Below are 17504 nucleotides of genomic sequence, written 5' to 3' on the forward strand. Positions count from 1 at the left end.
TTCAGAGACGGAGGCCCTGGCTGCCGAGCCTAACAGGCTGAAGTTCGATCCCCCAAACCCACGTGGTAGAAAGGAGAGATCGGACTCCTGCAAGTTGTCCTGTGACCGCTACACATGCATACAGATGCATGCATGTGCATGCATGTAATGTTTATTTATTGTCCATGCAATAAATAAATATGACTTTTTAAAAGAGTACCTGTGACTGGATATAATGGTGTTCACCTATAATCCAACTACCCAGAAGGCTGAGGCAGAAGGATAGAAAATTCAGGGTCAACCTGGACTACATGGAGATTTTCAGGCTTGCCTAGCCCACAAAGAGACTTCCAGGCCTCTCTGTAAGGTCACACACTAAGATCCTGTCTCAGAAAAATACAAACAAATACATAAAAATTTAAAGAAAAAAGATGAAGAAGCTGCCAGGCCATAAAGGTGGAGTATCCAAAAGGCCACCCACCGTCTGATACTTCACAGAAGCAGTGAGTGACATTCCAGCAGGACAGTGTTGGAAGTAGGAAGTATGCCAGGCCAAACTGGTGCTGGGCACAGGGTATTTGGCCGTAAAAGAATGTGTGGTGGAACACGCCTTTAATTACAGCAATTTGGAAGCAGAGGCAGACAGATCTCTGTGAGCTACAGGGCAGCCAGAGTTACCTGATAAGACCCAGGATAAAATAAAATAATAAAATAGAGTATTGAACTTCTGATCTATATGCTTAGAACTGCAGAGAGCCGAACCAGCCAACGAAGTCACCAAGAGAACTGCTAAGCTTGAGCGTTTAGATGGGGACCCTGGTCGGGGTGCGTGAAGCTGCGGAGCTCATGGTAGAATTAAAATCCACCCAGGACACCCACCCACCCATCCACCAGCAGCAGCAGTCGCTCCTCGTGAGACGGAAAGGGCTAAACTTGAAGAAAACAGTCTCTTAGGGGAGACAGAAACAGCAAAACACACAGCACGGGAATGAACCCTATGCCAAACAGTGCTAACAGAAACCAGAGGAAACCCCGCCCTCCAAGGTCCACCTGAGGTTCCCTCTCCACTCTACAAAGGGGAAAATTGCACTGAATGGCTAAGAGACTTGCCCAAGATCATACAGCCGTCAAATCCAAGTGAGCGTTTGAACAAGACTGCCCGCGTGATTTGAATGCACATAGAAGTTGTCAAAAGATTGTTCTAGAAGAAAGCATGTAGTTAAGGAAGGTCTTCTTGGCCACCGCAAGTATCCAAAGGGTTCACTCAGTAGAACTGACAATGATTCCGATTGCTAACTGCTCGCTCATGGACGAGACTGAATGGTCTGGCCTGGAAGGTGCTTGAATTGAGCTGCTCACATTTCCTGACCTCTGAGTGACACCCCTGGTAAGCGTTGTCCCTGTGCCTTTGGTTACTTAAAGCAACAGGACACTGATCCAATATATACATGAGACAGTCCCACTTTCTAGCACTCTGTCTCCCATCCTCCCTGGTCCGTGTTCCCAGCCACAGGAGAGAAATTCAGAACCTTCTCCCAGGAGTGGCCCTACCCACCTGTTCCCCTGACACACATGAATAAAGCCTTTGCTTTCTTGGTGATAGTACCAAATGTTACTGCCCCGACAGGAAAACCTACTATCTCAGGACCCGTAGCCTCACTTAAATCTAATGGGGTGGGGTCCCACCTCACTTCCTAGAGGCACACAGCCAGAGGGACAGTCAGAGCAGTGACTGGGGACTGTGGTCCCAGCACAAAGGAGTTGCTACAAGGCCAACCTGGGCACAGAGTGTGACTCCCTTGAGAACAGCAGCAGCAGAAGGTTAGGGGAGGAGGGGTAGAGGACCATTGCATCCTGTCCTACACAAGCTCCACTCCCACCTCAGGTGGGATGATTAAACTCTGCTAAGCAGAATTTAGGGCCCAAACCATCATAAACTTCAGCTGGGAAGAAAGCCGTGGATGGGGGTGAAGATCACAAGCGTAGAGTGTGTGTTTAGCATGCACAAAGCTATAGGTTCAAGGCCCAGCACCACTAATACAGCACAACTGATGAAACTGTTAACCCCCACCCCATCTCTCCATATAGACATAGAGTGTATCTTCAGTGCTGGACTAGAACTCAGGATCTACAACCGTCAAGGTGAGTGCCCTACCACAAAATTACACCCCCACCTGCTAATGTCTGGAAATGTAAAAATCACAGAATTTCCTAGTCAAAGAAAGGGTGAAGAAGGGGTGTCTATTATCTTGAGAACCACAGAATCATAGCTTCCTGGCAAGATGGGAGAGGATATTTTCATTGTAATTGATAAATAAAAATGGAATGCGTTGGGGAATTGTTTTAACTTGTTTTGCGGGTGGGGGCGATGTTTATTTTGGTCCTTTTTCTGTTTTGAGACAGGGCCTCACTATCTAGTCCAGGCTGGTCTCCAGTTCACATTTCTCCTCTCCCAGCCTCTGGGGTGCTCAGGGGACTGTTAGGTACCACTGAGCCAAGCTCCCTGTGCTATTCTGACACATGGTCACACTATGTAATATTAAGTCAAATATCTAGCCCCTTGAACCTTTCTTGTCCTTTTCTTTATGTTAAAAACTTTAAAAAAGATAACCTCAATCTTCTAGTTTTTTTTTGGGGGGGGGGGGAAGTAGTGCCTGGCTGCTGTCACAGTCGTCCACTGAGTGAAGGCACACAGGCCAGATTGTGAGCTGGGTGTGTCAGTGACATTTTGAGGAAGGAGGGGGGGCTTCATGCTGAGAACACTGAGGGGTCCCTGAGGAAGAGACTGACTGCAGCAGGCAGCCCCAGGAGAACACTGCCTCTCAGGCAGGATTCCAGGGAGGCCTGAATGAAAGATGCCTTATAGGGAAGAGACAGGTAGCCTCAGACCCTGATGCTGTCTCTGTGAGCCACAAAGCCTACTAAAGATGGGTCTCCTATGAGGTAAAGCTGATGATCCGCCTCCCTTTCCTCAGAAACTGGTCCCCATGGTACACGTGACAATGTCTCAGGTCCCTCTAAGCACTGACCTGGAGTACAAGTAACGATGGGTACCAACTGGGGAGTCCTCTGTTCATACCAGAGCATGCGTGGGACCCTCACCACACCACTGCAGGTGGATGCCATTGCAGGCAGCTGCGGGAGGGGGATAATCAGCCAGAGTCACCAAACTAGGAGCTAGCAGAGGGTCTACCTGCTCACCTGTGCAGCAGCGCTGGGATGTGGGAAGGAGAGGCTAGAGGGCTGGGGTAGTGGGTCGGGAGAAGACAGGGAGGCAATGGATAGGAAGAAGTGCTGGCTGGCATAGCTGTGATTTCCAGAGATGAACCTGTCAGGTGTTCTGAGACAAAGATCTCCATGGATGCCCCCGTCTCCTGATTAGTTCCAGTGCCTACGGGGTTATTCTGCAAAGGCAGAAGACCTCCGCGCTTGGCCTTCACACACTGACTTTCCATAAAAATTTCCACTACCCGCCTGAAACCGACATATACCAATACTGTCAATTTGAGCCAAGTTGAAATCCAGGATGGAAGGCAGCCTTCAAAGCTGTTTGTGTGTGCACGCAATCACAGGGCACCAGGAAAGGATGGGAGTTCTCTCTCTAGAGAAAATGAGCAACTGAGACGAAATATCTCATCAAAGGAGAGGTCTTCTCAAGTGATGTCACACTGCCATTCATCTGTTTATGATGCTGCTGACATGCTGTGACAGTATTTTAATGCAGCAAGCTTGACCCTATTATTAAGATTTATTATATCAGCCACTGATATATCAGCCACTTTAGAGAACTTAAAAATGGTTGTGCCTACACTTTGGTGGCAAAAGATGAATTTATCTCTTAATCCCATTACAATAAGAGTAGCCGTGGTGAAAATGAAGAGATGGCTTTTGGGACCAGGGCAGTGGTCTACTGGTTAAAATGCTTGCCATGTGTCTTAGTTTGCTTTCTATTGATGGGACAAAGACCATGATGAAAAGCAACTTGGTCTGTCCCAAAGGGAAATCAAGGCAGGACCTCAAGCATGGCAGGAACCTGGAGGTAGGAGCTGATGCAGAGACAATGGAGGAATACTGCTTACTACCTTTCTCCCCATAGCTTCTTATAGCTCATGGTAAATTGGGCCCTGCTACATCAGTTAGCAATCAAGAAGTGGGATATGCCCACTGGAGAAGCAAAGCCATTCCTTTCTGGAGGCCAGAGGCGTGTGTGGCCCTGGGAAGAGCCATATGTGTGAAAAGAGGGCTGAGACTACAGCCCAACTCTGCCGGTAGCCAAGGGGACTTTGGGGAAGCTGCCACACACACTCTCTAGATTATATCACTTCATCTGTAAAGACCAACTTAAGCTACATAGAGAGACACTGCACACACACACACACACACACACACACACACACACACACACCCAAAGATTGGGAATTGACTAAGGCTAAAATCACTCTACTGGGAAAATATCTGAGAAGTTACAGCAGGGTCCAGGGAGAGAGCTCCCTCATGACACCCAGCACTGCTGACTTTGAATATGGAGTAGAAGGAATGATAGTTTCACCAGACCCCCAACTTTGAACCTGGAAGTGAGAGTTTTAATCAGAATATAGTTCCTTTCTCAGCAAATTTCTACTATAAAGAACTGTGGCAATAAAGACATCCGATAATGTCACACAGGGCAGAGTGGGCCAATTTGATTTTTTTTCCCCCACAGTTAGCAAATGCACAGTCAACACCAAGCATAGTGGAAAATATGCTGCAATTCCAGCTGTGAGGGGACTAAGAGAGGATGACTGTCACAAGTTCAAGGTCGGCCTGCACTACATAGTGAGTCCCAGGTCAGTCATGGCTATATAAGAGGACCCTGTCTCCAAACAAACAAATCATAGCCAGTTAAAATAAGCTGCAATGGGGCTTTGGGTATGGATCAATGGTATGGCATGTGTTTAGCATGGACAAGGCCCTGGGTCCCATCCCCAGCATCACCACACACACACACACACACACACACACACACACAAATCTTGTTAAACAAATAGGGTGCATTGTATGTCAGTAATATTCATGAAAGTAGAAAATCAAGTATAGCAGTCATGTGACATTGGTGTGTGGAGATCAGCTCAGACCAACCTGGCCCTGAGTTGATGGGTTCATGAGAACATGATACATATGTATGAGAAGAACATGATACACATATGGAGATCAGAAGAACATGATACTGATGTGTGGAGATCAGTAAAACATGATAATCATATGTCCAATGTGGACATCACGGGAGAGTATACTGATTTAGGAGATCAGAACATGACATTGAGGTATAGGGATCAGGAGAACTTGATACATATGTGGATTTGAGGAGACCATGACACATATGTAGTGGTTAGGAGAACATGGTATTGATAGGTGAGGATAAGGAGAAAATGGCATTCACATGTGGCGATCAGGAGAACATTTCACTGATAATGTGATGGTCAGGAGAACATGACTAATGTGTGAACATCAGAACACGATATGTATGTATGTGGAGGTCAAGAGAACATGGTATTGATATGTGTGCTCAGAAGAACATGGCATTTACATGTGAAAATAAGGAGAATATTTCACTGATAATGTGGAGGTCAAGAGAACAAAACACTCACATTTGGTACTCGGTGAAAGACAATACTCATATGTGGAACTTAGGAGAACATGACTGACATGTGGAGATCAGTGGAACATAATACATACGTAGCAATCAGGAGGTTATGACACTGATATGTGAAGCTCAGGAGAACATGACACACGTGTGTGACTCAGAAGAACATGGCGCTGACCTGTGCAGCAGGCAGCTGTAGCGAGGCTTAATTAGAGCAAAGATAAATCATTAGCAACTAGGTTTTCCCTCAAACATCAACGCCATGATTAGGCAAGAGGAGCGGGTCATAGTCTGCAGGTAACTGACCTATTCTCCAACACACTGTGGCCTTACTGAAAGCCGGACAGAAGTCACAGCCGCAGCACAGCCCCTGTGAACTTGAGAAAGGGTCCCCCTAGTCCAAAGACAATCCTACCTCTGATATTCAGGGCTTCAGACTTTTTCTCTTTTTTCGTCGTCTCTTCCGGTTCATTCTGGGTGTTCAGGGAATCACCTGCATTCAAAGAAGAAACCTTGTGTTGTGTATAAGTTCTACAAACAAAAAGAACCAATGAACTCAAAATGCAGTTCTGTTACGTTCAGTACCTCCTAGTATACGGGAGTTCCCACCTCTCCCACGCTCAGCCCAGACAGGGGCTTTTCAACCCAGAGCAAGCCCGCGGACCACCCTTGGACACACAGTTCTCAAATGTAAACGGGGCGAGTATAAGCCTACACCTGTCCCCCAAACCCACAATACCAAGGGGCAGATGACAGCCCTGACATTGATGTGTCAAGGGAGGAAACGAGTCCAGATAGCAGCACCAGGGAAGGGGGGAGGGTTAGACAGTGCTCCCTATTGCCCAATAAGAATTGATTTCCAAGATCAATACTGTCACAAGGAGACAGGAGAGGATAGGATTGCGGGGGGTCAAGGAGGAAAAGAGGGAGGGGAAAATGGGATGGGGGAGAAGGCAGGGAAAGGAGAAGAAAGAGGAAGGAAGGGAGGAGAGAAAGTTAAGTTACAAGAGGGGCAGAATAGGCTGCGAGGAGGATTTTTGTTGTTGTTGTCAGTCAGGAAACAAAAGGAAAAGGAGGGAGTGTATGAGAAAAAGGGACCAGATGCATGGGGGGGGGGGGGATGAGGGGAAGAACAAAGCGGTCCCAGTACGGAAGGATGCATCCGAAAGGCACCTGCTATATTCGAGAACACGGTCGCGCCCTCCTGGAGCATTTTTCCGGCCGAGGCCCCCCGGAGAGTCACTACTGCGTCTGAGCCGGGGGCTGTGGCTGCCACAGCTCCTTGGGGACTCCCCAAAGCGCCACAAGGGTCCCCCTGATGTGGCGGCTGCGGAGGGCGGGTCCGGCGCCTCCGGGTGCAGACCGCGAAACAGGCGCCGCAGTCCTGGAAGATGAGCAGCCCCACCACGTTGACTGCCAGCCCCAGGGCGCCCACGATGAGCACCAACTCCGGGTCGTCGATGCGCTCGGGCCGCGCGAGGCGTAGTACGGCCTCCACGAAGATGGTGAAGCAGAGCGCGGTGAGGAAGACCGCGTTGCTGAGCGCGCCCACCACTTCGGCCCGAGCATAGCCGTAGGTGGCGCCCGAGCTGCGGGTACCACGCCGCGCGATGTAGCCGGAGCCCAGGCCCACGCACAGCGAGATCAGATCAGACAGCATGTTGAACGAGTCCGAGAGCAGCGCGATGGAGTTGCCCAGGTACCCCGACACCAGCTCGGCCACGAAGAAGACCACGGTGAGCACCAACATGAACAGCAGCCGGCACGTCTTGCCGGAGTAGCGGCCCATCTCTGCAGCCCACCGCGCCCCGCAACAGGTTGGGGGGTCTGGAGCCTACCTCCTGCCGCAGGCCCACCCTGCCCCGCCGGGGCCTTTTGTACAGCCAGCTCACTCCCGCACGGCCAGAGTCTGCAGGAGTGGCCCCAGTATCGCAAAGGCCACCTCCCGGGGGCCCTGCCCCTCCTCCCTTGCCGCCCAAGCCTGACTTGGCAGGTGGCCACCGGCCTGTGTCTCCTTCTAGGACTGGGCTGGAGAGGAGAGCTGTTGGGAGGAGGGGCGCATCGGGATGCCAATCTTCTTGGATCCCCACCTCCACCCTCTTAGAGAGGCAGGATGCACCCGATGGTCCCCTCTTCCAGCTCTCCCCACCCCCACCCCCGCGCCACTACAGATCTGTGAAAGCCGCTGATAACGACCTGAGCTGCAGTAGGAGTGATCACTGCACACCCGTGCTTACGTGCCCAGACGCGAGTTGCAGGGCAGATTCCTTATGAGTTGGTGGGGCCAATTGCCATTAAAGGCGTTTCCGGCTTTTCCTTTGGTTAAACGGTATCTCATTCCTCACTTAACGCTCGCCCGCGTTCCTGTGCCCACCATCAAAGCCCTTTATCCTCTCTTCTTCACAAAGAGCGCGGATGCGTTCTGTTACTCCCTCATGGCACAGGATCCCCATATCCCCTTTGCAGGGGTCTCAGTGCTGATCTTTCTACAGAGGAGGGAAAGGCGGAAGCCCAGGCGGTTTGCAGCCACACAGGTGTAAGGATAAGCATGGAGCGCTGGTGCAGCACCCCAGGGCTAGATTCAAGTTCCTTGACCATCGAAGAAGCCAGGCCAGGCTTAGTCTTTCATAATATGCTGGAGAAAATTTCTGCTGGCCGCACAGATGACCCGATACCCCTAGTTCAATTGATTGACACAAGTCGTTTCTTCCAAACAGGCCCGCATCCAGGACATTCCCCCAGCAACCCCTTCAAAAAGGGGATTTGCCGTTGTCACTTCAATGGGGTGTGATGGGGAGCCCTGTAACTCACTCTCATTTTAGGAAGGGTCTGAAGGCGAAGCAGAGCAACCTCTCTCCACGTCTCCCCACAAACTTTCACCACCCCCAGCAAGAAAAATGCCCCAGTCTGGAGCTTGAAAATGAATACAAGGCCTCCCTCAAAACAAAGCCATCAGCAAGTCATAGTAGTGCATGCGGGCCTTCACTCTCAACTGTTCTCAAGGAAGCTTGAGACTGGAGTCCATTAGCAAAACATTTAACTTAAAAAATAATTTGGATTAAGTTTGTTGATACGGCTTACAAGTGGAGGCCAGAAGACAACTATTGGGGGCTGATTCTCTCCTTTCACATGGTCTCTGGGATTAAACTCAGAACCCCAGGCTTGATGCCAAACACTTTTCATCTGCTGAACCATCTTTCCAACACCACCTATTTTTGTTTTATTTTGTGGCCTGCTAGGCTTAACCAGGGCAGCCCACGTAACATTCTACCTTCCAATGCCATTAAAATATCCCTGATTTGCTGGGCAGTGGTGGTGTATGCCTTTAATCCCAGCACTCGGGAGGCAGAGGCAGGCAGATCTCTGTGAGTTCGAGGCCAGCCTGGTCTACAAGAGCTAGTCCTGGGACAGGCACCAAAGCTACAGAGAAACCTGTCTAAAAAAAAAAAAATCCCCGATTCAAAGGTTCTATCTTACTATGAGGGAAGCCCCAACTACAAGAAGCTTATTAACACTCCCTTTTTATCCAGACAGATGACTCAAGCCTGTAACCCCAATATTTGGTAGGCCGAGGCAGGTGGCTTACTATAATAGGTCAACTGTGAGTTTGTCTTTAAACAAATAGACAAACAAATATCTCTAGGAGAAATATCTCTACACGAGAACGCAAGGAAATTCTCTAAGTTAATAAATAAATAAAAGTGATAATATAGAACTAAGAAGGTATAGACAATGAAAATTTTAAGCTATAGAGGTTTCGACAGGTTCCATAATCATCTGGGCCTGTTTTCATTACTGTAAAGTGGGGTTGATGATTGTATAGCAAGGACAAAGCAAATCAGTGTGTAAAGTGTTTTTCATGGCACCTAGTATACAGTAAGCACTCAATAGATGCTGCGGTTATAGTTGCTAGGGTGATTAGCAGTAGTGCAGTACACGTCATAGGATCACTGCTGGCCAACAGATAAAATGCTAATGTACACACACCAGAGTTGCATTCAGCTGCTCTCCCCAGTATATAGCCTACATTGTCTTCAAACGATGGAACCTCTACAATTTTTGACATATGACACTATGACAGCTGAGTGTGGCTGAGAGTTTAGCTCAGTGGTAGAACGCTTGCCTCGCACATGCGAGACTCTGGGTTCAAACCCCAGCGCTGACTGACAAGAGAGTAGGGCCTACTACAACTCACACAGCACGGCTCACGCGTTCCTGCCTAATTGTAGTTCTTGTTCATTCACAGCTGGGAAAAAACCCCAGAAATCAGCAGAAACATATCACTCCTGCCTCCTGGTTAGTCATTCTCCCAGCCAAGGCAGATAAGAAGTGTGGCGCTGGCCCAGGAGCAATACATTAAGAAAAGCCAGAGGCTGAGGAGCAGGGGGTGTCACAGGTATCTGATGTTCCTGACCACAGCCAGTTCCTGACCACAAGGTAAGTGTTCCACATGCTGCCCATAAAATGCACTATAGAAAAGTGGGGAGTGTGTGTGGCACTGTGTGTGTTGTGTTTGCATCGGTGTGTGTGCATATGTCTTCCCCAGTCAGTTCCACTTTGGGGGGATGGGAGAGGGGAGAGCAGTCTCTCGCTGAACCCCAAACTCCCTGATGATCAGCTGGGCTGGCTGGCCAGGAGCTGTGGAAATCCATCTGTCTCCACTTCTCCATCAGTGAGATCACGGGATGTGCAGAACGTGCCCCCCTTTTCACATAGTTGCTGGGGATTGAACTCGGGTCCTCACCCTTGCACGGCAGCACATTGCTGACTGGGTTGTCTCCCCAGCCCCCAGAAAAACGCTTTGCCTAACCTACACTATATGGCCTATCTAAGTCACTTGACGGACACAGGCTGCCTTACAATGTAGGTTTCAGCAGCTTTTTGTTTACTGAGTTCTTATTTGTAGCCCTGGACCGAGTACATTATAGGCATTATCCAATTCTACCTTCCAGTATCCTCATATTAAACATATGAAATAATGTTTTATTACAAACAATTTTGTTTCTGAAGAAGTTGAAGCCTGGAGTTTTGAAGCCACCACAGTAAGATCACACAATCTGGAAAATGACAGGTGGAAGCCCTAACCTAGGCAGAGAACGCCCAAAGTTTTCTTCATACGTGTTTTCTTCACGTGTACCAGATTGATCTTTTCAAATACTTTTGTTCTAAAGAAAATAAATAAATAAATAAATAATAGGGTTGTATTCGTTTTTGTTTTGAGAGAGGGTCTTTCTGTGTAGCCCAGGCTGGCTTTGAACTCAGTCTTTCTGCCTTCTCCTCCTAGTACTGGGATTATAAATTCCCTTTTTGATGGCCCAAAACCTGATGCATTGCAGTTCATACATCTGGGGATTATTATTCTTTCTGTATTGGCATTTTGCTTTTAATATATCAGTTTTAAAATGTGACTTTCAAAATAACTGAGGTAGTTAGTAAGACGGCTCGGCAGGTAAAGGAACCTGGCACCGAGCCCGATGATCTGAGTTCAATCTTGGAAAACCTACAAGGTGAAAGGAGAGAGCTGACTCCCACAGACTGTCCTCTGACCTCCACCTGAGCACTATGGACTCCACCCATGTGCACACGTATGCACATGCGCGCGCGCACACACACACACACACACCATAAAATAAATAAATAAGCATAAAAATTGAATTAGAAATAAATCAGCTTATCATGGTCTTTAAAATTGGGCTGACCTGGAACCAAATCTGGGCACTACTATGTGCTACAAGTCACATGACCTGGACAGGGTCCTCACATCTTCTCCTTCCTCATTGGGGTGTTGGGGTAACAGTTGTAGCAACATCTAACTTGTGGGGCCATCATGAGACTCACGTAGGGAAATAAAAGTTTATAGGAAAGGTTCACAGGTAAGTAAGTGTTTATAGGTAACCCCTCCCCTGAGTTTGGTAGTTCAGCATGGAGGAGGCAGATCATTCCTCTCATCAAAGGACTCAAAGCTTTGGTCTGTCTGAGTGTTTGAAGGGCAGAGAGGCCAGGCTGTCAGGGATCCTCTGTGTTATGAACACTGTGTCTCTGGTCTATGGTGACTTAGAGAGACACTTTAAATATTTATTTTCAGCTTCATCTGAAAAGCAAAGAAATGTATACAAGCATCTAGTAAGCAGTGTCGGGGCTGGTAGGGTGGCTCAGCTGGTCAAGGCCCTTCCTGAGCAAGAGTGCGGACCTGGGTGCAATCTTTGGAACAAAGGTAAAAGTGGGAGAAGAGAAACGATTCCACCTAGCTGTCCTCTGACATTCACATGCATGCTGTGGCCCCCATGTGTGTCCACACACACACACACACACACACACACACACACACACACACACTTAGAAACAAGTAAGACAATTCAAAATCCCTGCAACTATAAGAAACAAATCATCAGAATGACAATATTCCCACAGAAACAAAACACAGATCCCCGTTTAATTGACTGTAGAGATTTATTGTTGCTGTTGTTTTGTTTTGGAATACAGGATTGTTATGTGTAGCCCTGGCCAACCTGGAACTTGCTCTATAGACCAGGATGGCCTTGAACTCAGAGATCCACCTGTCTTTGCCTCCCAAGTGCTGGGATTAAAGGTGTGTGCCACTACTGCCTATGTGGGATTTTTTTTTTAAGGCATAGATTTGTCCAGAGTACCAAGGATGATGAAGGATTTCCCACAAAGTATTTCAGAATACACTAAGTTTGAGAGAAATTGAATTGATGTTGTGACTCGGTTTTCATGACAGAAGTGAGAGGCATGAACAAGGATAAACCAGTCAACCTCCCTCTGGACGGGACACCCATGAAGCTGAAACAGTCCTTTGTCCTGTCCTCACTTAAGCACAGACAGTATCTACCTGGGATTCACTTGTGGTTACAAACACTGACTTTGGACTGTCAGTCTCATCCCTCCTCCAGGTAACAAGAGCATCCCCAGAAAGCCACTAGGATAGTGAGCATCGCTTGTTAACTTACAAGGATCTGGAATCCCTTAGGGACTCCTTCATAAGAGAAAGTATCTAGCTTGAGTCAATTGAGGTGGAAAGGTAGGCTGCACCATTCCACGATCTGGGGTCCTGGACTGCTTAAAAGGGAGAAAGTGAGTTGAGTAGCAGCCCCAAAGTCTCTGATTCCTGACTGAGTGCTCAGAGGCCAGCTGCCCTACGTCCTGCCACGTGGCTTCTTCATCGTGACACACTGCCCAAGGTCTCCGCATAAACCAACCCTTCCTTCCCTAAGGTGCTTTGGTCAGGTATTATTCGCAGCATGGAGAAGAGTAACTAATAGTCACTGTCATGGGGAACGCTGCTCAAGGCCTGTAAAGGTGTGAATATGGTTGGGGGAAGAAGAGGAGAGCATTAGAGGCCAAACCAGGAAGTTAGAAAACACTTCCCGTTCAGAGTTCAACTCACTGGCATGTGGAGTCTGATGGGGAGTGGGATCAGCTGTGTGACTACTTCTAATTCAAATGAATCCTCAAAGTTAAAGAAAAAAGGTGGAAAATGCCATCTTGGTGTTCATTCTAAACCTCACAATAGTTTTAATGGCAAGTAAAATTCTATATTGCTTCATAATTTACAAAAAGATATGTTATTTGAAGCCATCGGGGATAACTCACGCAAGCGTCTTTCTTCATCGGCTAGACTTCTCTGAATCTTTAGACTACCTGAAAATGAAAATGGCCATTTGCCCAAAAGATTATGAGAAACAACTGTTCAAATAATCCCAGTTGGCTGAGTGTGGTGGTAAATGCTTGTACATCCCACATTTGCAAAGCAAAGACAGAAGGGTCATGAGTTCCAAGCCAACCTCTGCCACCTAGTGAGTCTCATACCATCCTAGGCAACATAGGGAAACCCTATCTCAAAACTTTAATTAATTAAAACCTCCTGGTACGTGCCTTCATGTACCCAATGCGCTGGTTCCACATTCAGGGTGGGGCAGCACACGGGCACAGGTTAAAGAGGCATGAAGACCTCAGAGCCAATCCCAGCCCTGTTGGGTGTGAGCCAGTATGTCATTTGTGTTCCCATTTATAATCTAGTCATGGGGTATCACCCTCTTCTGCAGGGAATCAAACAGAATAACACATGTGCCTTGCTGGCACAACACCCGTAGATAAGCTGCTGGCAGCCCCTCCCATTACCGGCTCACCATCAACCTCCCCAGTACTCGATTTCTACTGACCAAGCAGTATTGTAGGATCTCTTTGAGAGGTATATAGAATACTACATATTTCATAAAATCATTTATTTCCCTTTAGTCCAACTAACCTGATTAGTTTAATTGGTTTAGAACTAACTAGCTACTGGTTAACAGCACATTTCACAAATTTGAATATATTTAAAGGGCTAGGAAATGTATGTAACTCAGTGGCATAGCACCTGCCTGGCATGTCCATGGCACTGTATTCAATCCTATACTACCACTTTTAGGTCTCAAACTCAGGACAAATGGCTGAGGTACACTTTAACATGCCAAAGTAGATGCTGGGCTAGCTCCAGGTTCTCCCTGAATCCCACTGGGATTTCTTCTTTGGACTCACCTGCTTACAAAGAACAGAGCTCTTAGAGAGGAAAGTAGCTGAGGTAATGTACCTGGGTGTTAGGGTGAGGGGGTCTGGGAGTGGGCAAATGAGGTTAATTCTCCAACATACTCTGGTTAAGATAGGCAATGAGGAGTGTCTAGAGTCCAAAGAAACCTGTGGGGATAGGGATGATGGAGAGACAGAGGATAGAGTTGATGGGCAGACGGAGGATAGAGATGATGGAGACACAGAGGATAGAGATGATGGAGACACGGAGGATAGAGATGATGGAGACACAGAGAATAGAGATGATAAAGACACAGAGGATAGAGATGATGGGCAGACAGAGGACAGAGGTGATGAAGAGACAGAGATAGAGATGATGGAGACACAGGATAGAGGTGATGGAGACACGGGATAGAAATGATGGAGACACAGAGGATAGAGATGATGGGCAGACAGAGGACAGAGGTGATGAAGAGACAGATATAGAGATGATGGAGACACAGGATAGAGGTAATGGAGACACAGAGGATAGAGACGATGGAGACACAGGATGGAGGTGATGGAGACACAGGATAGAGGTGATGGAGACACAGGATAGAGGTGATGGAGACACAGAGAATAGAGATGATGGAGACACAGGATAGAGATGATGGAGACACAGGATAGAGGTGATGGAGACACAGGATAGAGGTGATGGAGACACAGGATAGAGGTGATGGAGACACAGGATGGAGGTGATGGAGGCACAGGATAGAGGTGATGGAGACACAGGATAGAGGTGATGGAGACACAGGATGGAGGTGATGGAGGCACAGGATAGAGGTGATGGAGACACAGGATAGAGGTGATGGAGACACAGGATAGAGGTGATGGAGACACAGGATAGAGGTGATGGAGACACAGAGGATAGAGATGATGGGCACAGAGGATAGAGATGATGGGCAGACAGAGGATAGAGGTGATGGAGAGACAGAAACAGGGCATCCAGGCAGGTCCAAAGTAAGGATAGGCCACATTGAGTTTGATCAAGTCACAGCAGCTCACTGCTTACAGAAGAACTGCTAAAAGAACAGCTAATAGTCACCTTCTCTCTCTGAGACTGTTAGTATTATTATTAGCTTCAGTCTTAGGTACAAAAGAAATGAAAGTGTAAGTCATTTGCTCCTCCAGAAACATCCAACAAATTGAGCTAGAGGGAGAGATAGCTTCCCTGGGCCCAGAGAAACACAATGAAGAAAAAGAAGTGTGCCCACATCTGAAAACTCTTCAAAGGGACTTAGATCGGGCTAACCCAGGGACTGACAACCAGAGACAGAAAGGCGAGACTTCGGGGAGCAATCTGGACTGCAGCCCATCCTCTGCCCCGTAAGAGAGAATCAGACTCTGGAATGCTTAACACCCATCACCCTAAAGGTGCAGGTGCTTCCTAAAACAAATACAACTGGGGTGTGATGCCAGCATCCTGCGCCTGTTCCCTCACGGTGGCGGGTAGCTGTGTGTAGAAGGGAGCCCATTGGTTTTAGTTCAGAGATTGTCCAGTTGGGGTGAAGGAACTCGAGGAGTTTAATCTGCGTCATTTATGAGGCTTTTCTTCCAAGTCCAGGGCATTTTCGGGAGTCTGTGGGAGAGGCGAGTGCATTTTGCCCATGGAAAGGATTCGCAGTGCAGAACGTTTTTTGAAGATGCCTTCTCCCCATCTCATCTTCTACAGCATGACTGACATTCAGACATCATGCTGACATCCAGACGTGGGGCTACGGGCCTGACACTCCTGCCACCTCGTCGCCACATCCTCGGATTTGGAAGACAGAGATGTTTCAGCTTTGGTTGTCCAAAAGTTGTGCTTGGAGTCTTGTGCCACATCCAGCCATGTCCTGAGGCTGCTCTTGCATGAAGAAGCCACACGGACAGGTTACCTGTAGGTTGTCTGACCAGCGGTCCTGAGCATCAAGACTTACCAGATTGTGTACCGGATGTGAGTGACTGCAGTCTCCAGCCACAAAGTGTCCTCGGTCCCCTAGGCCACCCCCAGCTTCCCTAGGTGAGACCTCGGACACCGTGCGTACAGGCAGGCTGTTCACACTGTGTTCCTTCCAAACCCTATACTGCAGAATCCCTGGGTATAAATTTGAGGTATTATGTTAAACAGTAACCGGGAGAGCTGTGTGGCCACTACACACTGACATCTGTGGAACTTGGAACTATTTTAAGCAAAGCCCAGGGAAACTAACATAAAATATTTATGGTATAACAAACAGAACAAGAAAAAGATGGGACTATTGGAATACAGACAGGGAATACTGGTTGGGATCAAGGTAGGGCAGCGATGGTTTGAATTGGGTCTAGGGCAGAGGCTAGGTGTAACTAGAAAATGCCTTTCGAGCGAGAATGTCCAGCTCAGGGCTGAGAGCTGACGAGATCTGTTTGGACAGCAGATGCTTTTGACTGACCCATAAGACACTGACTTCATTCCTCTCCCTGTGATTAGAAAACAAAAACAAAAAAAAAAAATCTATGTTTGAGAAAACCAACGTCTGACCCAGAAAAGAACAAAGAAAAGGAAGACAGTCCAGTAAGAGCAGCGGCCTTCCATACAGTGGAGCAGGAAGGAGGCCAAGTGTGGAGCTTTAATTAAACCATGGGGCCACCAGCATGCAGCCCAGCCTTTGGAAGAGCCGAGCCCTGAAGGTCTGTCTCCAGCCTCAGAGCTGACAGGCAGTACTGAGAAGCAATGGGAAGCCTGGAGAAGCACAGAACACGAGTGATTACCAAGCTCTGAAGATCCTAGGCAACGTCTGCTCTTGAGGTGATGATAAGCCTAACATGAACTTTAGGGAGCCACTCCCTGAGGAAACGGAAACACAGGACCCACAGGTTCTAAGGAGGCTGTTGAGGTGAACAGAGCGGCCTCCCTCCTTCCCTTCTTCCGCCTTCTCTTTTGTTTCTCTCCCTCCTTTTCTTCCCCACTCTCACCTTCTTCCTTCCTAACTTGCTTTGTCCTTCCCTTCTTCCTCTTCCCTCCCCTTCTTCCCCATTTCTCCCTTCTTTCCCTCTTCTCTCATTGTATGGAAAAGTTCCACAAAGCCTGAACCCCAGGACACCATTGCTAAACTCTGCAATTACACAGAGGATATGCATCACTCCCTGGGAAGGGTCCGGGTGACACAGAGGAACACCTCTATACAATACCCTGTGCTAACGGAGCGGCTAGAGCTGAGTACTCGGCAGGCCTGGACCTTGACCAGTTCTGGCACCCTCGGACCATGAGAAAATAAGCTATCTAGAGGGGGCAAAAAATACAGTAACACATTAAACATCAGAATTAGGTCTACAATTTGGAGAGAATGGCAAAGCCAGAGAGAAACACTTTTCT

General features: G+C 47.9%; 1 protein-coding gene across 2 annotated transcripts in view; it reads right to left on the reverse strand.

Annotated features, from left to right (window-relative positions):
- Slc30a10 (solute carrier family 30 member 10) overlaps positions 1-17504 on the reverse strand; it is a 33288-nt gene that overhangs the window by 5923 nt on the left and 9861 nt on the right. Inside the window, exons 1-2 of one of the 2 annotated variants that reach the window (XM_087906046.1) lie at positions 6776-7434; positions 6018-6095 (exon numbers count right to left, since the gene is read on the reverse strand). In XM_087906046.1, the coding sequence (XP_087762172.1) occupies positions 6018-6095; positions 6776-7391 (694 nt within the window). In that variant the 5' untranslated portion in view covers positions 7392-7434. Of the gene's footprint in view, positions 1-6017; positions 6096-6775; positions 7435-17504 lie in introns of those variants that run through there. The other variant, XM_085687580.2, reaches the window with a different exon arrangement.

The sequence above is a fragment of the Myodes glareolus genome, chromosome 5, assembly GCF_982192425.1.
Source record: "Myodes glareolus chromosome 5, mMyoGla1.1, whole genome shotgun sequence".
NCBI lineage: Eukaryota > Metazoa > Chordata > Mammalia > Rodentia > Cricetidae > Myodes > Myodes glareolus.